The sequence below is a fragment of the Phytophthora sojae genome (assembly GCF_000149755.1).
Source record: "Phytophthora sojae unplaced genomic scaffold PHYSOscaffold_3, whole genome shotgun sequence".
Classification (NCBI taxonomy): Eukaryota; Oomycota; class Peronosporomycetes; order Peronosporales; family Peronosporaceae; genus Phytophthora; species Phytophthora sojae.
In genome coordinates, this window is record NW_009258117.1 from 5,830,517 (window position 1) to 5,855,921 (window position 25,405).

A 25,405-nucleotide genomic window follows, 5' to 3' on the forward strand; every position below is an offset into this window, starting at 1 on the left:
CCTATGAAAGTTACACGCGGCTTCCGGTCAATATCCGTGACAGGGAGCACTTTAGCACACGCTGAAGGAAAGCAGATAGCGTGACCACTACTGTGCTTGCCAGATAGAGAAAATTCAACTCCAAAGCACCGAGCAGGGGCAATACAGTTTTCCCGACTGCACTCAGTTCTGGAAGGTCTGCGTATCGTGGTCATTCGCAAGACTAAACTTCGACTCCCGGGGATTGTGAGCGCACTTTGAACATAAGTGAATTCGTTCTTTGTCTCTAACGAGGTCCGGATTCAGGTAAAATTTACGCCCATCCGGCATGGCAAGCACTTGCGCATACTTTTTCACCCTTGTCGTCAGAAAGATGACTACTTAAGTATATCGCTTCTTATATATCACTTGATACTTACGATGTTTCTGGTATTGCCGCGTTGCCGCGACTGTTTTTCTGCAAATAATACAACAACCAATCCATCAGAAACTAGAATATAGCATCGTATCGAAACAATACCATGATATTTTTTCTTTTCTTCTCCGTAGCCCGGGATGCTTTTTTTGCTTTGTAGCCATCTCTGCAGGTGCCATATCGTTAGAGCCACGTCTATCTGCTACACCCTCTCGGCTACTGGCGAGTGCCTGCTTGCGCTTCGCGCGGTAATTGCACATGTAAAGAGCCTGCTTGCGCTTTTTATCTGGCGCCGCCATTCCAGCTGATGTTTCAGCGCTCTTCGTTTAGTAGCTTCTTCTGTTGATACGTTGCCGTCAATATCGCACTCGCGCCGCTCGCAGCTACTTGCCGTGACTCGAGAGGATCCCTGGTCGCTGCTACCCATGGTCGTTTCTGCCAAACCACCACCCGAACGCGTTGCAATCTTTATTCGCTTGTGTCTGGCACGGTAATCCCGCATGTAGAGGGGCCGCTTCTGCTTCCTTGTGTTAAGCAGCTCTTCAGCAGCTGATTGCTTAGCGTTACCACGCTCGCGTTTCCGACGCCACGACTTTGCCGGAATCAATACTGCTCGCAGTTGAAAGCGCTTCGATAGTATTCGGCACTCGCCTGCCTTCGCCAGGGACGGCGCAGCTAGCATCCTTAGACATTATTCCGCCTTGAGATCAATAGGCAAACTGTCAGGAGTCTATCATCTATTCAATTCAATCATATCTTGTCATTGCCGTTGAAGTCGTTGAAGTTGCATTCACTATTCGAACTGTGCCGCGAAGGTTGCGCCAAGTTACGCTTACGCGTCCAATTAATCCGTTGGGAGCTGTCCACTCCCTCATTCTTCGGGTGTTCCCAGTATAAACCTTCCGATAAACGACTGGAAGTACAAGTGACAAAAGACCGCCCTCAGCGCATTAGATGAAAACCCGACGCAGTGGGTGTTGTCCATCCCGAAGAGCTGGCGGGAGGTGGTTTGGTTGATGTCGCTGTGCTTTCGATTCGACAAGATAGTGCGTCTCGACGAGATGCTTTTCGACGTCGTTAGCCACCGGTAGCGCCAGTTGCGCGGCATCCTGTAGGAAAACACTACTCTGCAGGGAACCCATCATCGCGCAAATTCCGCCGAACTGGCCGGTTGTATTCGGCGCCAGCATCACGTGTCCACAGCGGCCTTTTGCCAGCGGCTCTAGTACGGCGATCACGTCGTCGGTAAAAGAGCTGCAGGTCATCAGCGGTGGTCGAGTCCGCAGCCACTGAGGCGCTTGAGCCGGGTCCAAGCTATTCGCGGCAGCCACAAACGCGGTCACGTTGTCCACTTGCCAGTCGACCTGGATCGTCGACAGGTACTCATTTAGCTGCCGCAATTCGAGCAACATGAAATGTTATGAGCCTGGCTGTGCAGTCAGTGTTACATCCCAAAGGACGAGTTCCTTACCACTGGGATTGCTGAGCGAAGGGAGAAGACGTCACGCAGTCTTTGGTCGAAGGGATTGTTGCTTGGCATTGTTTTATCACTGCTAATTCTTTTTTACTGTGTGGAAGATCGAGTGGAATGCAGTCTAGTTCTGTCACTACCGATGGACGAGATTGACGACAAACGGCTTCAAAGCATTGTTGGAGTAAGCTCACATCGCCCTGCAACCTCTATCAGCCGATTGACGGTGAACAACACCCGATGCGCCATGATGCGCTGCCGCTCGTTAGACCTGCTACTCACAAGACTGCTGCGAGCGAACGCGTGGTCTTGTTGCTGGCTATTTTGTATAGAACGGAATGTATAGAACGGGAGGTCTGAACGCCGCGCTTCGAGTTAGCGATATGAGTCACCCGAAGTTGCTCTCAACCTGCAACAGCTCGGAAAAACTGAAGCAAGTCGAGCGTTGCACATGTTGAAGAAGAGTCGCACCGATTGAGTCAGGCTGCTTCGACCGCATTGTCCTCGGCTATCTGCCAGCGTCCAGCAGAGGCCCGTGCCGATGGCTTCCTTCCAGCAGCGCCTTCAAGGTCGCCCGAGCCCACAATCTGCGGTACTGTAGTGTTTACCCTACTAGCAAAATGCTCTAGCGTGACGCTCCTCCAGCGCGCTCGTGATGACATTTCATGGATACATCTATCGCCCTCTTCATTGGTAGAAATCCGTCATGGGAAGTCCCCATTGGTCGAGATCCAATATTGGTGTGCGACACACAACGTCTCGGTGCCCCAAACGGCGCGTTGCTCCCATCACCCGCTAATCAATCGCCACAGGCTCATTTATCTGCGCGTTTGCTGGCAGAGAGAAGAGAAGCATCGAGGACCTGTCTCCTTCTCTCTCTCTCTCTCTCTCTTTGAGAAGCTCCGCTCTCACATCCGCTTCAGCAGCCAACTGGCCACATGGCCCCGTCCAACGACACTTGCAAGGCCTCTACGAGCAGCTCACGCCGCCGTCCGCCGCCTTCGTCGCTCCCTGAGCCGGAGCCTCCTGCGTGCTTCGCGTGGGAGCAGGCGGCCGGCCGACACTTCACAACGCCCAAGCCCTCCCCCAAGAACAAGAAGAGCAAGAGCAGCAAGAGCAAGAGCAACAGCAACATGAAGCGACGTGGGCCATCGTCTTTGTCGTCAACGTCTTCGCCGCGCCGCAGCAAGCTCGAGGCCTTCCGCGCGACGCAGCTGGTGCTGTGGCGCCGCCGCTACTTCGAGGGTATTCTGCGCTGGGAGGCGGCGCTGCGGCTGCTGTTCGTGGCGCTCCCCAAGCTCGTGTTCAAGCGCTTCGAGGGCGCGCGCACGCTCGTGGCCTTCTTCTTCGTCTACGTGATGCTGCAGGCGCTGGCCATCCTCTGGGGGTTCCTCTTCAACGTGGGCGCCGTGCTGGGCGAGAACATGAGCACCATCGTCACCATGCCCTTCGCGCAGGCGCTGTGCGTGCTCGTGGTCTACGTGTCGGTCATGGGCATCGTGCTGTCCTTCGGCCGCGCGACGTGGATCCTCACGTGGCAGTCGCTGCAGAACTTCCCGCTCATCCGCCGCATCATCGCGTGCGAGTGCCGCCCGCAGGCCGTCATCCTCACGGTGGCCATGCCCATGCTCATCATCCTGCCGAGCCTCATCGTCGTGCCGTCGCACTGCAACAGCGCGGCGCTGCAGGAGTCGTCCTCGCTGGTGCAGGTCATGTGCGAGGAGTCGTACCTCAAGCTGCTGACCGACAGACACCCCGTGTTCCAGCGCGCGTTGCGCATCTCGACTGCGATCGCCATCTGCCAGTTCATCCAGCTCTGTCTCGAGATCCTGCCGCGGTGGCGCTCGGCGCTGGCTGGACTCAGCACGTTCAAGACGTTCCTGCTGGGCGGCTGGCTGCTCGGCATGAACTTCGTGGGCGGACTCTGGACGGTCGAGTGGAGCGCGAGACACTTCAGCCTCAAGATCACGCCGCTGAGCGACCTGACCGACTACCAGTGGGAGGTCTTCGGCATGACGCTGCTCGTGGGGTGGATCCTGTGGTTCCTGGCCATCTCGTGCTTCACGCTGCCCAATGTCAGCGAGTGCGACTCGAACAAAAAGGCGCTATCCGGCTTCTTCGAGCGGCTCAAGTTCACGTTCGTCATCGGCCAGGGCATTGTTTTCTTCCGCGCGTGTGTGCATCCGAGCATGGGATTCGTGCACGCTCAGCTGGAGCTTACGATTATCAACTTGCTGCTGCCGTCGATCTACGTGGTGTCGCTCATTTGTCTGCGCATGGTGAGCCTCTTGAGCGTGCGCGCAGTGCTCATCGACGGCCCGTTAGCACTTGGCTTGGCTGGTGTCATCTTCGTCGGCTCCAAGATGACGGAGAAACCGCACGTCTTCGTCGTGGTGGGTCTGTTCTTGTTCGACCGCTTTTTGAGGTCGGAGGCTGCTTCGTCCTTGAGCGAAATGGGCCAAACTCTCCAGCAAATGCTCCAGGAAACCTCGACGGACAAAAAACACCCGCTTCTGGGGCACCGTACGGCGAAGAAGTTCGTCTACCTCGCAGTTGCCATCTTGCTGTTATTCGTCGGAGCTCTGTCGGGGTTCAGCATCCTTTCGGTGGTTCAGAAGAGCGCCAAGTGGTTCCCGGACGCGACGTCGGTGGAGTACGAAGACAACTCGATCCACATTCACCACACGGGCGTTGTCAAGCTGCACCTCGGACTCGCGAACGAGACCAACCCTGCGATAACGGTGGACGACCCCCTCTACGCGAGCTGCTCGAACCGCTGGAATGGACTCAGCCTCATCGACTTGGCTTTCTTCGCTGAGGCTGCCTACTTTGACCCGTTGTCGAACGACACGGCTGAGTTCATTTCGACCATTTTCGACAACGAGCTCGGCGACATCCACGTCCACTTGCCCGCGTTGAACACCAAGACCGGATCCAAGCTCGACTTCTTCGAGGCGCACATCCCGAAGCTCAACACCAGCGTCATTTCAGTGCGCGGCACGGATATCTGGCGGTTCACGGACTTTGTGGAGGACGTAAAGATGTTCTTCGAGCCTGTGGTGTTCTCGGTGCTGTCGTCCATCTTCCCGACGATCCGCATTTGGCCAGACGTCACGTTCTCCACTCTGATCGAGCTGTACAGCGAGATGATTGGGCTGTTTGGCTTGCAGCACGAGTCGTGGTACTACCACGAGTTGCTGGACTACGTCACGTCGCTCAATGACCGGAAAGTGGTGCTCACAGGTCACTCAATGGGCGGCGGCATTGCGCGACTGGTGGGATCCATCGTCGGCACAACGTCGGTGACCTTCTCGCCGCCGGGATTCGTACAGAGCTACAGCAAGTTGGTGCATCACATTGGAGGAACGTCGATGAAGGTCGACCGAGCAAGTCTGCACCACCGAAGCTTCGCGGTTGTACCCGAGTACGACCCGATTACGATGATTGACGCCCAGGCTGGAATGACTCAGAAGATCTCGTGTGATACCCCGCACCTGTCGATGCAGTTGTCCTGCCACATGCTCGAAGGAACGCTCTGCAACTTGGTGGAGCACTGCGGCTCTGCCCGCCGCCGAATCTCGTCATGCCTGTTCGAGCACAACATCGCCGGAGCCACCGAAGACATGCTCCCCAGAGTGCTTGCCACCATCTCCAAGCCCGAGATTTACGTTTCGTTCTTGGTAACTGTCTCGATCGCGCTGTCCATGCTGCTCCGTCGGCGCCACCGCAAGATGCGCACGCCGTTGCCGTCGCCATCTCATCGCAGCAGAAAGAAAAGCCGATCGCCTGGACGTTTCCCACACAGCTCCAGCGGAAACCTTCGGCCGCCTCATCCGTCACTGTACGTTCGACGCAACTCCATTATTTAGTTTAGGTTAGATTAGATTCGCACCATTGTTTGCTAACACATTAATCAATCCGGTAGGGAAGAAGACGTCACGCAGTCTTTGGTCGAAGGGATTATTGTTCCACCACTCTGCAATTTCCATACTGAGTGAAACAAAAGTGGCATGCAAGTCTAGTTGACTGCGAGCTCGTTTGTCAACGTCGTCTCTGAGCTCCAGCCGCTGGCGGGAGGACGTCGTGGCCCAGTGGACCTCGTCTCGTGGGAACGTGTTGCTGGCTCCGCGCAGCATTCCTTGTGGCTCTTCCTTGTGGTAAGACACTTGTCCTTTGGGATGTACCACTGACTGCACAGCCAGGCTCATAACATTTCATGTTGCTCGAATTGCGGCAGCTAAATAAGTACCTGCCGACGATCCAGGTCGACGAGGAGCACCCAGGCTTCCTTTTCGACTGGCAAGTGGACAACGTGACCGCGTTTGTGGCTGCCGCGAATAGCTTGGACCCGGCTCAAGCGCCTCAGTGGCTGCGGACTCGACCACCGCTAATGACCTGCAGCTCGTTTATCAACGATCTGGTCGCTGTACTCGAGCCTCTGGCAGGAGGTCGCTGTGGACACGTGATGCTGGCGCCGAATACAACCGGTCAGTACGGGAGAATTTGCGCGATGATGGGTTCCCTGTAGAGTAGTGTTTTCCTACAGGATGCCGCGCAACTGGCGCTACCGGTGGCTAACGACGTCGAAAAGCATCTCGTCGAGGCGCATTATCTCGTCGAGACAAGAGCGCAGCGATATCAAGCAAATCACCTCCCGCCAGATCACGTGGATGGACAACACCCACTGCGTCGGATTTTCATCTGATGCGCTGCTGAGGCGGTCATTATTCGCTTGGTTTTCAGTCGTTTAGGTGAGAGCTAGAGCCGCGGAGAGGTGTAGGATGTGATGAGCTCTACAATACGCAGGGAAAACTTGATTTAAAAAACATTTGTTGGTGCATACAACCTATCCCAGCCAAGATTTACGTTTCTGAATCCATCTTGTTGTTGCTATTCGAATCTGTCCACGCCATTTGCCTTCAGTCCACTACTGTACTGCACTGTTTCAAGACACCTGTCCGAGTACTCGTGCAATACAGCGCCGCCAATTTCTAGTGTTGGAATGCTGGTAAGAAAACCGCTTACGAAAGGACCACGAAAAGCCGTAAAAGCCTTGGTGATATCACGCCAACTGGCAAGACACACAGACGCAGTGCTCCTGAGAGCAGATATTCCGCAACACTTTACCACCAGGTTAGGGAACGAAATGAAGACCAGTAGTAGCGAAAAGGGGTTGCAGGATCATTATTCGATTCGGAACACCCTACAGCGATTCCAGGACTCAATAGTTTCTCGTTAAACGTAAATAGATGACCTCTTACCCCCACTGTACTGCACTGTCGATCCGAAGAGCCAGAAACTCAACGATGACAACCGTGAAATCCACACGTGAATTCTCGCCCAATGTCATTTTGCAATTTGCACTCGGCTTACTCCACCTCCTTCGAATTTCCACTCAAGAAACTATCAAGAAACTATGCGCAACCATTCCGTTAAACTAGTCCGTTAAACTAGTCTTGGTCGTCATATTCCTGGCTAAGCTTAGCACTGATGCACTCTCGGGCGATGCCAACAACCCAAATTCCGATCATGCGTCTTACACCACGGAAATATTGCTAGCGCACCGCATGCTGCTGATGGGATCGCCACTGGGTCTACCAAAGTTCGCTGAGCTAGTGCAGAAAGAAGCCCAGCAACTTGCCAACGGGTGCTAACAAAATGGCGTTTGGTAGTATGTTTTCAGTCAGCTTCGCCTCGGAGAGACTGCGGTCATACGAGCAAAGAAGCTCAGCTCACAGTTCAAGCCCGGAAATGAACTCGCTTTGTATAGTGGTTGCGCAATGCCGGTGTACAGTGTATGACTCAGCGGTCTCGACAATCCTGCGCGATGGTACCTCACCGATCTTTACGCGCTGCCACTGACGTGGCCGGCCGATGTACTTTGGCAAAGAATTGTTGTTTTTCTGATAGTTATGACTGACCTTCGGTTAGGGAGGAGAACACGCAAAGCAAACCACTAACGAGTACAGGCTCGCGTCACGAGTCGTTGTCACCTTAGGCCTTGTACGCCAGGTAGGCCTCCAGCATGCTGGTGGTGGCGCTGTTGAAGCCCTTGACGGGGGCGTTCTCCGTGCGCGAGACGTTGAGCTGCGCGCGCACCTGCTTGGCGAGCACCTTGCCGAGCTCGACGCCCCACTGGTCGAAGCTGTTGATGCCCCAGATCGAGCCCTGCACGACCGTGCGGTGCTCGTACAGCGCCAGCAGCTGGCCGGTCGAGTACGCGTCCAGCTTCTTGAACAGCAGCGAGACCGACGGGCGGTTGCCTGGGAAGAGCTTGTGGTTGCGCAGGTTCTCGGGCACGCCCTCGGCCTTGAGGTCCTCGAGGGACTTGCCGCGGGCCAGCGCGTCGGGCTGCGCGAAGAAGTTGGACATGAGCTCGTCGTGGTTGGACACGGGCTCGCCCGCGAGCTGCACGGGGTTCTGCGACTCGCAGAACCCCAGGAAGTCGCACGGCACCACGCGGCCCTGGTGGATGAGCTGGTAGAAGCTGTGCTGGCCGTTCGTGCCGGGCTCGCCGAAGTTGATCTCGCCGGCCTGGAACGGGAGGTCCACGCCCTCCACGGTCACGCGCTTGCCGTTGCTCTCCATGTCCACCTGCTGGATGTGGGCGGCGAAGCGCAGCAGCGCCTGCGAGTACGGCAGCAGCGCGCGCGAGCTGTGGCCCAGGAACGACGAGTTCCACACGCCGAGCAGGCCCATGATCACCGGCAGGTTGCTGCGCAGCGGGGCCTCGAGCAGGTGCTTGTCCATGGCGTGCGCGCCCGCGAGGAACTTCTCGGTGATGTCGAAGCCGTACTGCAGAGCCAGGGGCAGGATGCCCACGGCGCTCGTGACGCTGTAGCGGCCGCCGACCCAGTCCCAGAAGCCGAAGATGTTGGCGCGGTCGATGCCGAACTCCTGCACGAGCGGCACGGCCGAGCTGGCCGCCACCATGTGCTTGGCCACGGCGTCTGCCTCGCTGGCGCCCTTCTGCTTGAGGTCGTCCACGAGCCACTTGCGCAGCGTGCGGGCGTTCAGCATGGTCTCGGCCGTCGTGAACGTCTTGGACACGACCACCACGAGGGTCTCCTCGGGGTTTAGGCCGGCGGTGGCGCGGGCCACGTCCACGGGGTCCACGTTGGCCAGGAAGCGGAGGCTGCGGCCCTCGGCGGCGGCCTTGGCCACGGGCTCCTGGCGCAGCGCCTCGAACACGAACTCGGGGCCGAGGTAGCTGCCGCCGATGCCGATGGAGATGACGTTCTTGATCTGCTTGCCCGTGGCGCCCACGAACTGGCCGCCGCGCACCTTGTCGGAGAAGGCGCGGATGGCGTCCAGCACCGCGTGCACGTCGGGGACCACGTCGCGGCCGTCTACGAGGATCTTCTCCGTCTTGGGGGCGCGCAGGGCCATGTGCATCACGGCGCGGTCCTCCGTGGCGTTCACGTGCTCGCCCGAGGCGATGGCCTGCAGCTTCTTCTTGAGATCGGCCGTCTCGGCCAGCTCGAAGAGCAGGTCCAGCGTCTTGGAGGTGGCGTTCTGGCGCGAGAAGTCGAGGTAGATGCCCTGCTGCTCCGTGCGCATGGCGGCGTTGCGCGCGTCGTCGGCGAGCAGCTCGCGCAGGTGCGTGGCCTTGATTTCGGCCGCGTGCTCGGCCAGGGCCTTCCAGGCGGGCGTGTCGCTGATCATGGCGGTGGTGATGAAGGTGGTGGGGATGGAGTGGAGGAAGCGGCGAGACGTGCGCGCTAGAGGGACAATTGCGGAATGATCCGAAGGGAAGGATCCGAAGCTGCTGACGTTGAGACCGTATCAGGTGGATACAGGGAGCGCGTCACGTGGGGATGGTTGAAGTGGGGAGGGGTGTTGACTGGAGATTTGTATGTGGTGAGCAGGATGGACGTAGGAGCCGTAGTAAATAGATAATAATATTTGCAGCGAGAATGACAGGGTATCGAATCATGACAGGAAATTGGCCAAGTTTGCTGCGATGGCTGACACTGGATCGCCGTTGTGTCGTGGCACATAAACTGCCGGCGCGACATTCGTCCGATGACGAGGTTGACGGGACCCACGCGCCATCGAGCGCTGTCGCTTGATGGCGTATCTGTTGAGTTTTACGTATTATTTCTCCAAGGGGCAAAAGTGGTGGTGGCCAACAGTCCTCGCTGCAATCGGTCCGCCGTGGACGCACTTTGTCGAGCCATCGCCAGCGCCTCTATGCAGCCAGGCAAAGACGTCTCGACGCCACGCACGCGGCTACGGCCACGTTGCCGACGTCAGGACATCCGACCCAAATTCGCGGTGCGAGTTCTGTTTTCGCGTCGGAAGCTCCGGTGCGCGCGGCAAAGAGCATTGCGGCATCATCGCGGCAAGAACGTAGCTGGCCACGGTTCGAATAACTTGGCAATTTATTGAGACCGCCGGCAGCGGCGAGGCCTGCTGTGGATCGACTTGCTGGGGTATTGACATAGCACGGTCGAGGGCTGGCACTCCTCTTTTGTTGGTCCATGCCCACTGTCTATAATGCATGTTGCTTGCAGCGCAGGTGGAATACTCACGGCCGCCTGCGACAGTTGGCTCAAGTCTGCTCGCCTTCGAGAGACTCGAGCATTTCCCATTTTTGCCGGTGCGGTGCATACGTGGCAGGTGAGTTCGGCGGTGATGCTTGTCATGACTCTGGTACACGAAGGTGGACGTAGGCTGTTGACAGGCAGCACCCAGTTTATTGAGCCTAACAAATGCTTGAGTTTTACAAACTTCGATTGAAGACGACGAGCTCGGATGGTAAGGCCCCAACACTCGTGCGTTTGCTTCAACACGCCCCGGAGCTGACGATGTTTGCCAAAATGGTTCACTACTAGCAGATTGATTCTGGATGAAGAGAGAATGAAGCTGGCGAAGTTTAAGGTGCGCTAGGGATTACAAGACTGGCCCTGATGTTACTTGCTATGCCTTTCAGAAGAATCCAAGCGAAGCAGGGGGGGGTCCATCGCTTGGACACATGAAGGTCGGCACGTTCATATATTGCATAGCACTGTGCTTGCGATGGAAGACAAAGCGCGAACAAAAGGCTCCTGGATCAACGTAGTGGACTTGCTTGTTGTAGATGAAGCTGTAACCTGGCCCAAATATCGGCAATCAGCTACGGACAGGTTTTCGTCTGTACCTCGCAAGTAGTTGTTTGTACCGAGAACCCAACGTCTCAAGTTAAAAATGGACCCGTGCTGCTCCTGTAGCCCGCTCTAGCGTAAGCTTAGTCGCAGCAACTACAGCAACCGGTCTTCCTGCATCGCGACAGTATTAGCTGCTGCTGTTGAAGTAGTGACAGTTCATAAAGCCCTTGTGATTACGAGCCGAGTCGACACTTTGCAACGCCACTCACAGAATCTGATATCATCATGGCGGACTGCGCCGACACTTCCAGCCCGGAGTTCGTGTCCGTCAGCACCCCCGGCGGTTCCAAGCAGATGACGCTCGCCCCGTTCAACGACAAGGCCACGCACACACCCAAGAAGCGGAAGGCAGACCACGTGGACAAGCCCAGCTCCAGCCCCGAGCCCAGCGGATCTTCTTCTTCTTCTCCTCCTTCTGACAGTTGGCTCCGCAACTTAACCAGCGGCGGCGGCTTCTGGGGCAACGCCTACTGGTACGACCTGCAGCTAGAGAGGCGCCTGCCACAGGCCAAGCCCATGCTCTCGCAGCTGGTGCTGGCGCTGCCGCCCTGCGACGACAAGCTCGTGCTGGACCTGTGCGCAGGCAGCGGCCGAGCCTCCGCCGCAGTGCTGGAGGCCTACCCGACGGCGCACTTGGCGCTGCTGGACTCGTCTAAGCAGCGGCTGGAGATGGCGGCGGATCGACTGGAGAAACTGCAGCCGGGAGCTAGGTACAGAGCGCAGTTTGCGACGCGAGAGGTGACGCCAACGCAGTCGACGGAGCTCTGGACCCAGCCTGTGGACGTGGTCGTGGGCTGTCTGGCCTTCCACGTGGTCGTGGAGAGGCCCGCGCACTACGCGCAGCCAGGAGAGGAAGACACGGAGGGGGAAATGTCGATGGAGGACAAGTACGAGCAGCTCTTCCGTGTGGTGTGGCGCTCGTTGCGTCCGGGAGGGCACATCGTGTTTGCAGACCACGTGGGTCAGCTGTCGCTGTTCAAGCAGCTAAACGCTCTGGAACGCGCAGGGTTCGAAGATGTCGACTGTGCGTGGTGCGTGGATGGTTCGTTCGTGGGTGGAGGACGTAAACCTCTGGATTAGTAGAGTTTGAGCTCGAGGCAGTTGAGATATATAAATGCGCGGTGGGTTTGGAGAGAAAACGTTTTGGACGCTCGAGCATATAAAAATCACTTTGCTGAAAACAAGCAAAAAAAAACTCGGGGCACGGCAATCATACACCAAGTGCCTTCTACTGTACGGTGTCGACAACCTTTCACGGCGACGACCGGCACGAATCGCGCGATCAATCGATACATGTACATGAGGAAATAAAATACACCGAAGAGAAGGCAAATCAGGGACTTGGTGATGAGAGGAGGGGAGCAACAGAGAGGTTGCTGCTCTGTTTTCGACGTTCAACGAGGCTTTTTAGCGAAGTAAACACCGAGTAGCATTGAGCTTTAGGAAACTTTTACTACTAGTAGAAAACTCACCAAGTTTGTGCACCTGATCTAACGAGATATATAAAGCTAAACGTCAATGAATTTGACGTATGACAGCCCTGATAATAACCCCCGTTTGCTTTGGACGTAGGCAGCGTGCTGCCCAGCACACTGACTGGTAGACGGATTTGAAAGTAAACCCCGGCAAAAATGACTGGTAGGTTTTGCGTTGAACCCCCCTGTAAACAAGTATAATGACAATGATTCTAGTAAGACTGCTTGGTGTCGGCGCCTACATTAGTGGCACAAGGGGCAGACGCTGCGGCTGCGAAGCAGACTACCTTCGAACTGCCTCCCCCCCCAGGTCCCCAATGTAGGATTCTGAAAATTGCCAATAAAAATGAAGAAAATATGTATTATTCTGGTATAGCAGTAACCCCGGAGGGAGTGTGGCCAGCCCAACACAGATTAATTAGGCGGCACCTCGGTAACTGAAGCCGGTAATGCTGAAGCCGGAAAACTGGTCCCGGTAACTAGCGTCTCCTTGACCGTGAGCGTCGGATAGTGAACGTCGTGTTGCCCCACGTACGACACAAACTGCGGTAGTTTCTTCCTCAGCTCGTGCTGTTCCGTACCATTGAGCGCCACATTCCCGTCCACCGTGATGTTGCCGGTTATCGGGAAACGTCCCCTCAGAACCTTCATCAACGACGACTTGCCGGATCCCGGCTGACATTACGGAGGAGCGGCTTCTTGGCCACGTGCTTTTTGGCGATCACTCGCAGCAGCGTGCTCTTGGCGACGGTGAAGATCGTGGGGAGCTCCGTCTCGAGCTGCGTTTCGTCTTTCACGACGATATCGGCCGTGACGGATAAGTTTTCGAAGGTCACCTCCATTCGAGGGAGTGGCTTGCCAAGAGCGCGCTCCGTTGCAGTCGCAATGTGGTCGTGGAGAGCCTGGTACCCCTTGGTCATCATTGCTTCACTGGCAGCACTGCGATCCCCGATCGACTGTGACGGCTCGACAGTCGACGGATACTTTTTTTTCAACGTTGTGGAGCGACTTGGGTCTTGAATCGAGGAGATCCGGCAGAATGTCTGGAAATTCGTGAATGCGAGTGCATGAAGTGGAGGTAGCGGGCAGCAACACTGCAACGAACGTCTTGTGCTGGTTTGCTTGGTCGATCGTACATAAGAGGAGGCTCCATTCTTGGGGTTAGCAAATCCTATAAAGATGCATGATTATTCAGATGAAGTTATGTAGGTATTTGCCTACGTACTACTAAGTACTACTACGTAGTATGCAGCCCCTTTGCATACATGTAGTACATTGGTGACCCGGGTGGTGAACCCGGGGGGTTTCGCAGTTCGAAGCTAAATGAAGCATTATAGCTAATGAAGGGTAATGTACGCCGAAATAGTTTTAGATGAGGTTCGCCCAGTAGACAGCCTGTATTCACAAAAAAATAAAACCAAATCAACCTGTACTAGATAAAAAGAAATTAAAATTGCGACGCTTGCTTACATCGTCAGATATCTCGTAGCCAAGTAAGTACTTAAAAGTAAAACAAGCAGCAGACTCCGCGCGCGCAATTTCCCGTTAACATTATCAAAAACCTTGTGCTATTCACAGGCATCTCCTGCACCCGCTTCGCAGCCGCAGCAACTGCCGGGTAAGCTGATGTGTAGGCAGTAGATATTGGAAGTCTTCTTTAGTTTTGTACCTGTACTAGACCGCTATTGTGGATGCATGTCGCTCAGACTAGCTGCCATCGTGACGAGCATCAATAAATCGACGAATTTATAGCGCTGGTCCCGCCGGTAGTACATTTTACAGCTTGAACACGCTGCATCTGCTTCAACCTCACAAGTCGGGGAGTACATACCTGGTAAAGTGCTTTCGGTTCGTCTGTTGCAAGCTCAAACAAAGATTTTTGTTTGATGGGGTAGTTCGGACCGATAAAATGCTACAAAATGAAACCAAACTCGATGGGCTCTTGTCGAGATCAATCATTCAAAAATTAATCATTCAAAAACAAAACATGCCTTAAAAAAGCAAAAGCGGCTCGAGGATCTAAACGAAGCGCAGTTGACTAAGAGGTCGTAACTTTTGCCAGCGTATCGGCTAGCAGCAATAAATCGGTGTAATTAGTTTTCACTTGATACATGCATATGCCAAAGCTCTACTTGCCGCTATAAGGCGTTTTCAGAAGGAATCATCATAAATACGGATACACCGTATTCAGTGACAACATGGTATCCTGTCAATCTCAAGATAGTTTTGCTTTTGCCTAAAAGGGGTTCGGCAAATACGAATAAAAACAGTAGCAAGCAAGCTACCTTGGCTCGCACAACTTTAATATTTTTCGTGGAAGTCGTGCCTAATCCACAAAGACTCGTTCCAATGAATGTGCAGGAATTCCCTCTTCCAGGATAAATTTACATGACCAATTAATCGGTTTCAGTCTCGTAGTCGACCGGCTCATAGAACTATGCATGTGGAATACGTTTGCAATATCATCTTCTAGTGTGTCTGAAAGAGGAGGTCATAGAATACGACCGGGTCGATAGTATCAAAGCCAATGGGGTCAGTAAAGTACTACTTCGAAGTACAATTTTAAGTGCTCTGAACATATTACATAATATGTAATATTATACAAGTACGACGTAGTGCTGTGATAATGCCCGTATAGTTATTGGACGCTGTGGTTGGGCTCACGATCAGCATCATCAGGACGTATGCCCAACATTGAGCTCAACATTGTAGAATATAGTTGTCAGTAGCTAGCTATACGATGCATGCTACTACGACAAACAAGGTAGCACGGGCTGCATTCTCGCATTCTTTCGACAAAAAACGTTAATTTCGACTTTCTCGGGTTGCATACGATCTTGCCCTTCAGCGCGGCTCGACACCTGGCGATTCTAACGTATATGTAAAAGTTGAGAATACTGTGACACGACATAAAATACGCGTCAACTGTCACAAAACTATGAAGTACAAAACAGCACATCATATTGGCTGGCGAATTTCTTGTTGTTCGTTGCACGACCTTGTCTACCGGACTTCATCTTGCCAGATATTTTCGTCGTAGTCTGTAGAACCCGTGTGTTCATGTCTAAGCTGGAAAACCTGGTTTACATCAAAAACAAACTACGGCTAAGCCGATCAGGCAAGTGCCCAACGAACAGGCCCAGTTTTTAATTAAAGTTTCATTTCTGCGAGCAAGCCCAGAAATGGAATGAATTAAGTAATCGTCGATTCGGGCCACTTAAGAATTTTTGGGTCGAGAACTGGTTCAAACCATCTTCGAGGCCTAGCATAAATTGGAGATGCTTTTTGTTTTACAAATAATACCAGTAAGGCGATCAATTACGCATAATTTCATAATTTTCTTGAGCAAGTGTGTATGATAATGGTCACCAAGCCAAGCGTGGCTTTCTACGTGCGTGGCTACTCCGTTTGAACTTCTGAAAGTCTTTCACCCCCAGCTTGGCGGAACGGCACACTGCACGAGCTCCGCGACTACGATGTGACTTCAGGCGCAACTTTTACAGAGCTAACAGGCTACGATTTCAACTTATCCTGGGAGACCAGCTTGCTGGTTTACCAGCCTCACAAACTTTTATTCGTCACGAATGTATTCCCAGTTACAGGTAACGTTCAGGAGACATCGAAATCGCAATAAGCGATGGTACAAAAGCTTCTCAAAAACAAAACAGGTCTTTGGAAGTTTTTCGCTCTTCACAAGTTTTAAGAAAGTAGGCAGACATTTGTTCGTTTCAATTTGACTAGAACATCGTTTCGTACTTCTCCAGCTGCACATTACCGGCGAGATGCTGCGGCTGCGAAGCAGCCGCAGTAGATGGCCGTAGTTATCATCAACTAACCGTGCTTCTTGACTCAAATTTTGTCCTAGGTTAGATTTTGTGCTACAAAACCGCCATCCACAGGCGTCTCCTGCGCCTGTTTCGCAGCCGCAGCATCTGCCTGCCTCCGACTGCTAGGGTTCTCGAAAGCTGCAGTATGCGTAGTTCCACAGGCAGTTTACCAACTACTGCATCGACCTCTAAAGAATATACAACAGGTTCGATACAAACGCGAATTAGAAGTAAACGCGTCGACTTTCAAAGAGTTTTAGATTGCGGAGGGCTGCATCTGAACATCTTTAGTGTAAACTATCTGTCTGTGAACAACCATGCAGATCTTTCACTTCCACGATAAAAATACTAAGTAGAAAATTGGTCTCCCAGCCAAAGCGCAGCAACCTTGAAGTTCTCAATCAGTTGTCTGTCTGTCTATCTATCTGTCAATCCGAGCGCTGAATTGATTGAGGAAGATCCAAGGTTTCATGTGGCTTGAATGTCGTTCGATGTCATCCGCTAGGCGGGGAAGCTACGACTGTAGCGTGAATGTCGTTCGATGTCATCCAAAAACCTTTCCCAATCGACAGTTCTTCGAACTGCGAATAGGGACATACCTCCAGGCTGGAGGTATTTCCCTATGAGGCTCCAGCTGAACCATACAGAACTACAAGCTAAGATGGTCGAGTCCATCTTAGCTCGTAGATCTGTATGGTTCAGCTGGTTCTAACAGGTAAATTCGTTCAGAATATTCGTTTACTAATGCTTGCCATTATCTGAGTGAGTGCATATGCTATTTCTTCAGATACATAGCTCAAGATACTTTTATGATTTTCATACAAAGTGGTACATTGTAGGCCATGTTTACGTCAATCCCTAAACTTTTTGCCGCGGTAACCACAACATCCACCGCAGCCTTCGATTGTCGTTTTTCAACAACGTTTTGAGCTCTCTCACTCTTCGAACACGGACGATTATGAACTGAGAGCCCGTAAGCAGTCAGTCTGAATCACCGATCATTAGAAAAGTATCATGCAATTCAAGATCTATCGCGGAAAATGAGGAGTTCATTAGGAATGGCCAACGATAGAGCCTACCGAGTGGGTGAAGGTCTAGCATTCGGTAGAGTGGGTATCATAGCTCCGCAGCGGGTATGTTCTACTCCGCAGCTGCGTTCTCTCTCACTCGAGCAGCATACTTGGCATAGTTTTCCCATATATTCTCCCCGCGTTCGGGATCTTGCCTTTGATTCTCCACGAGTCAAACTGCGCCTTCTGTAGGTCTTCCGCGAGTTTCTTCAAGCCCGGGATCTTCTTGAGTGAGGCAAACAGCACAGCCACCTCTTCTTCCGTCCTCTTTGATGCCAAGAGCGTGTAGAAGATATCGCTGGCCGTGAAGCGGTGGACGCCTTGATCCGCCTGGTACAGCTTGACGTACTTGATCCACTGAATGAACTTCGGGTTGTTCTCCAGCTTCACGCCCGCCTCGCCAAGAAGCAAAAACTTGAAAACTTTCCTCGGGTCAGCTTGCGTCCTCAGCCACAGCCAATTCTCGAGATTGTGAAATCGGTTTTGCTTCAACGTCATCTCCGCCAACTTCGACAGTCGCGGAATGGGACCCCTCTCTTCGTCCTCCTCGTTGTTGGAGGTGCGGGCCTCTTTCGAGTCTTCGGACTCGTACGATCTTAAGGTCCTCTTCGCCGATGCCACACTCTCCTCGTGGACAGCGATGGAGGGGAAAATTGTCGGGTTGGGAGCGATCGCCTTCGAGTCGATGGATCAGTTGAGTGTTCGAGCAGCATCGCCGACTGCAAATAAGGCAGCGAGGATCAGCAGAATGGTGTGGCGCATACTCATGCGTTGCTGTCTTGGAGCTTGGCCGCTTTGGAGCTGGAGGGCGAATTGAAAAGTGAGGAGGTAGCCTGCATTTCATATGTGCCCCCCCCCCATTTGCAGCATCATAATCCCCAAAATCGTGTAAACAGGTCCTACGTAAAACCCGAAAAAGTGTAATCGTCCTCTGTTTGATGGTCCCTATCTATAGCCGGCGCAGGCCGTTCTCAACCGGAATTCCTCGCCGCATGCGGCCGCATGAGCCGAAATAAGGACTTGTGATTGGTTAGTGGGGTAGGTTGGCGAAGTCGCCGCACGAGAGTGAGTAGGGGTTGCACGCCGCAGCACCAATCAGAGCGCTCTTATTGACTCACCTGCTGGTACAGTATCAGACAATAGCCGAGCCACGGACAAGGCGTCAATTTGACTCCTTGACTGCCAAAGAAGGCAACCTTGTATTTTAGCTTCTACTCGAGGTGTTCGGGCCGCTGGTGCTAGCGGACGCCAACACAAAGGGGGCCCGCTACTCTATCCGGCCTACATGTATACGATTTCGTGTTATTATTGAGTGCATCGTACAGAACGTGTAATGTTACATCTATTTCGAAGTAGATACATGTTGCAGGTAGTGGAAACTACCTTTAGATGTAGAACCCCCACCGCCGGGAAGCGTGTACTACGTCTGCCTGCTCTTTAGCAGGCGTAGATCAGCATGCACTATTTAACCCCTCCAGCCCGAAGCATTTTCAATTTTTTTAAGCTGCATATGCAACTTTATTTACTTGAGGTTTGTATATAAAGGGATGTGGGAGTCTAAACATACACTAAGCTGCATATCCGAACTTGAATATTCAGGCTAAACCTGCATAATGCAGCGTAGTCCGACGTGAGAAAAACAGACCCCGGTACAGATACGAGACAAGGGCGGCTCTCACTAAAGCCCCATCCTCACAAAAAAAAACTCTCATCCAAAAATCTATAGAGTAAGTAGGGGTGTCACCCCCAGTTACTATCGCAATTAATTGAATTGGCTCCCTCGTCGTAGCTACTTACGGTCTACCTGTATGTTTTACGCCTCTTGCTGCTGCTAGCCGGTCCGATAGGTGTTAGCGGCGTAACAGGCGTCCCTGGTGTTGATGGTTTAGCCACTGCGTCGGCGGGTCGGCGCATCCGGATGCTTCTCCCTGTGTCTACGGGAATGAGCTTGCCATGCATCCACTCACGGAGCCAAACATCCCAGCAAGTCATCGCGACACCGCGCATCGTGCGGCGCGGCTTCATGCACAGGAATATGGGCCCCTGTTGACTGCACTCGCCGCAAAAGTATGCCGTAGTAACCACGTATGCATTAGTATGTTTATCGATAACTTGCAACCTAAATGATACCGCATAAGATGCAGCGTACTATGCAGCATAAGATGCAACATAAGATGCAGCACAAGATGTGTTAGAAAGGGTGACTTGGGTTGCAGGTCGAACTGCAAGCTGCCAGCGAGCTACAAGTTGCAGCAGACGGGAGCTGGAAGGTGATATGCGGAGGAATTACCATGATCCAGTAGAAAAGTACTGGATCGCCCCCCAGGCCGACCGAAAAACAAACTACTGTCACAGTATTTGCTAAGTTCGTGATGCGTATTTATCAAGACGTATCTACCTACTCTCTGCGAGACTGGATCCTTGCGCTGCGTCGTGTCGGTCGTCGATGGCGAGTCCGACGTCTCCCTCTTGTCGATTGGTAGACCCAGATGAAGTCGATCGATTCGCGTTCGAACCGTAGCTTCAGGCGCATGGGAACGTGGCTTCCCGGTTCCCATGTAAGCTCCCGGTACCCAACCCATTGGATGAGATAATATACTCTTTCGTTGATCCACCTTTTCGCGTATATTCGCTCTACCTCATGTAGCTGCCCATCCACGCCTCTCTGGGCCCTTCGATTGCTTGCGAAGAGGCCACCACCCCTACGTCGTTCTTCTCGGAGTACACCCCCGACTGATGATTCTTCCTCTTCCTGCTCGTCGGTGTCTTCGTCGCTGACGTCATGAGCGGAATTACCGGGATTCAGTCGGAGACGGTAAAACGAGCCGTCCAGGCGGCGCTGGATGTTCTGGGCGTGGCACTGTCGTGGGTTAAGGCGTGGCATTGAGCACAAAGCAGAATGGGGCTTGCCTAAGCGCTGAAAATGTAGTTCGCAGTCTATTTCTATTCTAAGTGTTGCCTTAAAATAAATACAGTAGACTTCAGCCCGGAGGTCAGGTTGTGATTTGGCTAAATTTAACGTAGTTAAATTGCAAAATTCAGATTGCAGATCAACGTAGCATATTGCACCATTGCGGCTTAAATTATACAAAAAGGGTGTACCATGGAGTGGTACATTCGTAGAGTTCCTACTCCTTCTAGAGTTTAAGAGATTTTTACGAGTATTTTACTCGCGTGTTCTTAGGGCACAACACTAGAGATCTATCGGTTTAGATTTTTAATATACCTTACCCAAATATGACTCAGCAACACTTGCATATTTGGTTAGAATTGTCGGAAAGCACAATATCTATTAATTATGAAGTGTTGTTTGTCAAAAATACAGATCGATAAAGTATAAATTGGCTTTGCCCGACGAAGCTTATTCTTGTCCCTACAGCGCGTTTATCACAATCTTTCGCTTGTGTTGTGGCCTCTTCCCCGGCTTCAACCCTCTTTTACCAATCCGTTCAGGAGTGGGTTCAAGTTGTGGAGGAAGAATTGTGTCGTCCCGCTGTAAGGTTGCTGTTGTCGGCCAAGGGAGAAATTTGAATGTGTACGTATCGCGGAAGTGCTCGATCGACATACGCTTGGCGTCATACAAGTCTTCGATTCGTCGGCCATCCTTTGAAGCAGCGCAAATTGCGTGGACACAAGGGAACATTTGGTCTTGCCAATTGCCGCACGTGCACTCCAGCGCTGGCAAATCCACTACCCGGTCTGGGTGCACATATCCTGGTATGGCAACAGGGCCCTTGAACAAGACGCTGTACGCACCCTCGAGAAGGGGTGTAAACTCGCACATATCAGCTGCAGCTTGGCGGTCTGTACGTCGCTCTAACAACTTGGGGACTAAATCCGAGAGTGCGCCAGATTTTGTCCACGTTACAATCAATTGTCGCCTTTTGGACATCAGTTGACTCAGCTTCAAGAAGTACAAGTGGAATCCGTCCAAGGGTTTGGCGGTCCGAAGCTCTTTACCCATCCAGTTGTTCGCTTGCTCTGACAAATTTGAGGTTATTTCGTCGAAAGTCGGGAGATTAAACTTTTCTTGGAAACTGTACTTCACCCAGTGAGCACGTTCGATTCCGTCCAGAAAATTCGCAGCGGCAGGGTTGTTCACGGCGAGTTCACTTCGATACAGCTTATAGTCATTTTCACAGTCGCTGCGTGCCATTCGGCATACCCACGCACGGTCTTCCTGGGACAACCTGGAACATTTCCTGTTAATGTTGTCCGTGATATGCCGCAGGCAGTATCGATGGCCAGCGTTTGGGAAAATTGTCGCGACAGCTGGAAGCAGACCTTTTTGTCTATCCGACAATATCGTGAACTTTTCCCAGTCAACTGCCTCCTTGAATGCTCCCAGGAACCAAATCCGATTGACCTTGTCCTCTTGTGAAACCAGCGCGAGTCCAACTGGAACGATGTGGTTGTTGTAGTCTTTCACGGTAGCTACCAGATAAATGCCCTGTTCGTGCATTTCCTCTTTAAGGTGGACCCCGTCAAAGCCGACCATCATTTTGCAGTTCTGGGCAATGTGAATACCAGCGTTAGGGATGAAGCACGCTCGACCAAATGACGATCCGTCCGCAGCAGTTTCCACTCTCCAAACCGATCCGGGGTTCTTGTTCGCCATCAACTCGAAGTACGCCCGCAGTTTTTGGTAACTTTCTACCAAGTCGCCGTGAATTTTGTCGTCAATTTTCTGCTTCATTCTGGACACCGATGTAGCGCTTACGTCCGCTCCTTTCGATTTCAGAAAATTCCTGATAGCGGCGCCTGACATAGAAGCCGTAGATCCATCGTGGGCGGGAAGCATTTCGGTCTCGACAATCGCTGCCAGCTTGCTTATCTGCTGCGTGCAATTCCGCATGGGCTTGGACGGCAACGGGATGGACCCTTCAACACAAGGGGCCTTGGCACTACCAACGAACTTGAGGTGATTCTGCGCAAAATTTGCCTGGGTTATCTTCCACTTCCCCGATTTCCCGTGAACATTCACGAAAAACGGACACGTGAGTTGGGCAGCTGGTGTAGTCCGGTCGAAATATTGCGTTGCATTGAGCGCCTTGCACGCAAATTTCGCATTACCGGAGTTGTCGGCCTTCACACTGGTCTGCTTCACAAAAATCTGGAAGCCGCACCTCACAGCCAAATCTTTGCACTTGCTGTGGACTGCTTTTTGTGAAGAAAAGACTGAATTGGCAATATTCTCTCGGAGCTGGTAGGCCAAGCCATACGTTGAGCTTGTCGTGTTCGTCGACTCGACTGCAACATCGTCCCTGAGTAGTCCCAACTCCTTGGCACCTTCGAGATCAGACACGTCGAGTGAAAAGCGAGCAGAGCCGTAGTTTGGGGGGTTTCTTGCTCTTGACTTGGACGTTTGCACAATGCAGCAGAATATAGCTGTGAATCACCCTTTAGAGAATTATTTATTATTTAAGTCTACTTGGTTTTTATTTAGCACTAGCCTTCGAAATCTTACCTCCCACGTATCTATTTCAGGTGTCCCGCAAATAAACCGAGAGCTCGAAGTTAGTCCGACACAGGCACATGGCGAACACCAGCACCCGGTGCTTGCGCATGAGCCGACCGAGGAGGCCGAGGAGGTCGACTCAGGTGCGCATCAGAGTCCACATCAACAACGTCACAGTCTTCCTCTGATGCAGACGCCTGCTGAACTCCCGCCCCCACCACCAGAACAAGTTCCACAGCATGCGGTTGGCAACGATGCGCGCCAAGAACGACGAGACGATCCAGCACAAGAGCATCCGCGCGGAGAGCGAGCTGCACCCGAAGCACAACCGGACCCTCCGATCGTGCACGTTGTCCCTGTCGAAGAACGTGTGGGGCCACGAGAGACCATCCAACGGCACCCATATATTCGTGTGGTAAATTGGATCTCCAACGTAGACAGGGAAATCGACGCCGAGGTGCAATGGGCGAATATTATTGAGCCTGCGAGCTCTCAGCCACGCAGATCGCGTGGAAGCCCAACGCGTTCAGGAATACTTTCGCGCCAACGAGCGCCGCAGAGCGCACCGTGAAGACCAACGCGTTCAGCAAAATGTTCGAGCCAACAGGCGCCACGGAGTACGCGTTGACGCCGAACGGGTCCATTGAGATCAGCGAGCCATCGAGCGCCGCAGAGCGCGCGAGGTAAGGTTTGGCCTGTACAGTATTGTATTGCTACCGAGCAAAACATGTACTGATGTTCGTATACGATGCTTGCCATATGCAGGTGTGAATTGGCTAAAGCGCTGCAGCGTTACGTATGGTATGGGCAAACAGCAGGCACCCTATTGCAGCCCAATCGCTACTACAGTTCAACTCTCATGTGTTTGGTTTATAATTGCGGTTGGTTGTTTTAGATATAAAGTTTTCTCATCGCGGTGCTTGAAAAAATATATTATAATAAATACTATTGATCTTTTCTATCGCATGTATTTACAATTGTTAGTTGGTTACCCAATTATTAATGATATTCATCTACATTTATTGTCAGAATATACCTTAAAGAAATTGTACCGTAAACTCAAACAATTAGATTATATGTCTACAAAAAATCGTACGTAATGCTGTTTTTTGTAGTGTGTATTCACTTAAATGAGAAAATAATACCATTGAGCATCAATATGAAATCAGTTGAAGGGCTTCGCATGTGAATTCCCCAATTTTAACCTAAACTATACCCATCAAAACTTTCCAGATGGGGATAAAAATACAATATATATGTATCCATTATTTATTGTTGTTGGTTTCTCAATGCATTTATTTATTATTGCCCAATGAAATCAATAATATAATACTTCATTGTAATGTCCGAGCACTGCTTGATCGCCCATACGACCGCCACACATTCCAACTCCGTAATGTCATACTTACTCTCAGCTGTGTTATTCACCTTGCTGGCATAGGCTACAGGTTGCCAGCCGGCACCGTGATCTTGTATTAGTCAAGCACCCAGGCCCACCGTACTCGCATCCGTCGCAACTCGAAAAGGCAGGTTAAAGTTAGGGTAGATTAGTAGCGGTTTCGTCGTCAGGATCATCTTGACTCGCTCGAACGCCGCCTCTTAAGCAGGTGTCCACTCCCGCTCGACATCATTCCTCAGCAACTTCGTAACCGGAGCCATGGTCGACCCAAAACCCTCAACAAAACATCTGTAGTAGCCCGCTGGACGCGCAAATCGCTTGGCCTCCACTGCATCTGCTGGTCTCGGAAATTCTTGCACAGCCGTCACCAGCCGCTGCAAAGGTCGCACACCGTCACTGCTCAACTCATGCCCTAAGTACTCCATAGATGTAGCTGCAAACATGCATTTCTTCAACTTGAGAGTCAGCCCGGCCTGAACCAATCTCTCTAACACATTGGCCAGTTCGACCACATGCCGCTCAATTCCACCTGGTGAAGACCACAATGTCATCTAGGTGAACTAGACAAGTCACCCAAGTCAGACCTCGTAGCACTCCCTTCATCATCCTCTGAAACGTAGAGGGGGCATTCGTTAAGCCAAAGGGCATGCGAACAAAGCGATAAAGCCCTCTCTTCGTCGAAAAGGCGGTCTTGTCTTGATCATCGGGTGCAACACGAACTTGCCAATAGCCTGCACGCAGATCTAGTGTAGTGAAGAGCAATGCCCCCCCCCCCCCAGAGCCTCAAGGGTTTCATCGGTGCGGGGAAGAGGGTACACGTCCTTCTTCGTCACCTTGTTTAGAGCACGGTAGTCTACGTACTTCACCATCTTTCTTGCGTACAAGGACCACTGGAAAACCCCATGCACCGTTCCCTTCTTCTATGACACCAGCACTCAGCATCTTGTCGACATTCTCATCTATAATTTGATCCTCTGCATGCGCTTGTCGCTGTCGCTTAAACATGATCGGTGCTGAGTCGCCCGTGTCAATATGGTGGTGGATGAGAACGCGTGAAAAACACACAGCAAATCAGGGACCTTCTAATAAAAGCATTCTGGGGGTTGCACCCCCAGACCCCCGCAGTAGAAAAACTAACTCCGAGTTGCGACAATGGGTCCGC

At 52.4% G+C, this 25,405-nt stretch overlaps 9 protein-coding genes across 9 annotated transcripts; 3 read left to right on the forward strand and 6 right to left on the reverse strand.

Moving 5' to 3' along the window:
- Positions 1–1,344: 1,344 nt before the first annotated feature.
- Positions 1,345–1,934, reverse strand: PHYSODRAFT_313479 (hypothetical protein; the record flags this gene model as incomplete). Its single annotated transcript, XM_009525546.1, has 2 exons — positions 1,345–1,785; positions 1,866–1,934. The coding sequence occupies 2 exons, from the start codon at positions 1,932–1,934 to the stop codon at positions 1,345–1,347; spliced, it is 510 nt and encodes a 169-aa protein (XP_009523841.1).
- A 1,064-nt stretch (positions 1,935–2,998) lies between these two features.
- Positions 2,999–5,734, forward strand: PHYSODRAFT_497386 (hypothetical protein; the record flags this gene model as incomplete). The annotated part of the gene is made up of 1 exon (XM_009525547.1): positions 2,999–5,734. One exon carries the CDS (start codon positions 2,999–3,001, stop codon positions 5,732–5,734), a length of 2,736 nt encoding a protein of 911 aa, XP_009523842.1.
- A 347-nt stretch (positions 5,735–6,081) lies between these two features.
- On the forward strand, positions 6,082–6,570 carry PHYSODRAFT_313481 (hypothetical protein; the record flags this gene model as incomplete). The annotated part of the gene is made up of 2 exons (XM_009525548.1): positions 6,082–6,327; positions 6,394–6,570. 2 exons carry the CDS (start codon positions 6,082–6,084, stop codon positions 6,568–6,570), a joined length of 423 nt encoding a protein of 140 aa, XP_009523843.1.
- Positions 6,571–7,859: 1,289 nt separating this feature from the next.
- On the reverse strand, positions 7,860–9,530 carry PHYSODRAFT_285564 (glucose-6-phosphate isomerase; the record flags this gene model as incomplete). The annotated part of the gene is made up of 1 exon (XM_009525549.1): positions 7,860–9,530. One exon carries the CDS (start codon positions 9,528–9,530, stop codon positions 7,860–7,862), a length of 1,671 nt encoding a protein of 556 aa, XP_009523844.1.
- Positions 9,531–10,886: 1,356 nt separating this feature from the next.
- On the forward strand, positions 10,887–12,094 carry PHYSODRAFT_313483 (hypothetical protein; the record flags this gene model as incomplete). Its single annotated transcript, XM_009525550.1, has 2 exons — positions 10,887–10,900; positions 11,266–12,094. 2 exons carry the CDS (start codon positions 10,887–10,889, stop codon positions 12,092–12,094), a joined length of 843 nt encoding a protein of 280 aa, XP_009523845.1.
- An 875-nt stretch (positions 12,095–12,969) lies between these two features.
- PHYSODRAFT_445547 (hypothetical protein) lies at positions 12,970–13,140 on the reverse strand (the record flags this gene model as incomplete). The annotated part of the gene is made up of 1 exon (XM_009525551.1): positions 12,970–13,140. A coding segment is annotated over one exon (171 nt), but the record flags the coding sequence as incomplete, so codon positions are not given.
- An 86-nt stretch (positions 13,141–13,226) lies between these two features.
- On the reverse strand, positions 13,227–13,418 carry PHYSODRAFT_441374 (hypothetical protein; the record flags this gene model as incomplete). Its single annotated transcript, XM_009525552.1, has 1 exon — positions 13,227–13,418. A coding segment is annotated over one exon (192 nt), but the record flags the coding sequence as incomplete, so codon positions are not given.
- A 4,061-nt stretch (positions 13,419–17,479) lies between these two features.
- Positions 17,480–17,926, reverse strand: PHYSODRAFT_495596 (hypothetical protein; the record flags this gene model as incomplete). The annotated part of the gene is made up of 1 exon (XM_009525553.1): positions 17,480–17,926. A coding segment is annotated over one exon (447 nt), but the record flags the coding sequence as incomplete, so codon positions are not given.
- A 2,833-nt stretch (positions 17,927–20,759) lies between these two features.
- Positions 20,760–22,187, reverse strand: PHYSODRAFT_488215 (hypothetical protein; the record flags this gene model as incomplete). The annotated part of the gene is made up of 2 exons (XM_009525554.1): positions 20,760–21,217; positions 22,037–22,187. 2 exons carry the CDS (start codon positions 22,185–22,187, stop codon positions 20,760–20,762), a joined length of 609 nt encoding a protein of 202 aa, XP_009523849.1.
- Between the last annotated feature and the right edge of the window lie 3,218 nt (positions 22,188–25,405).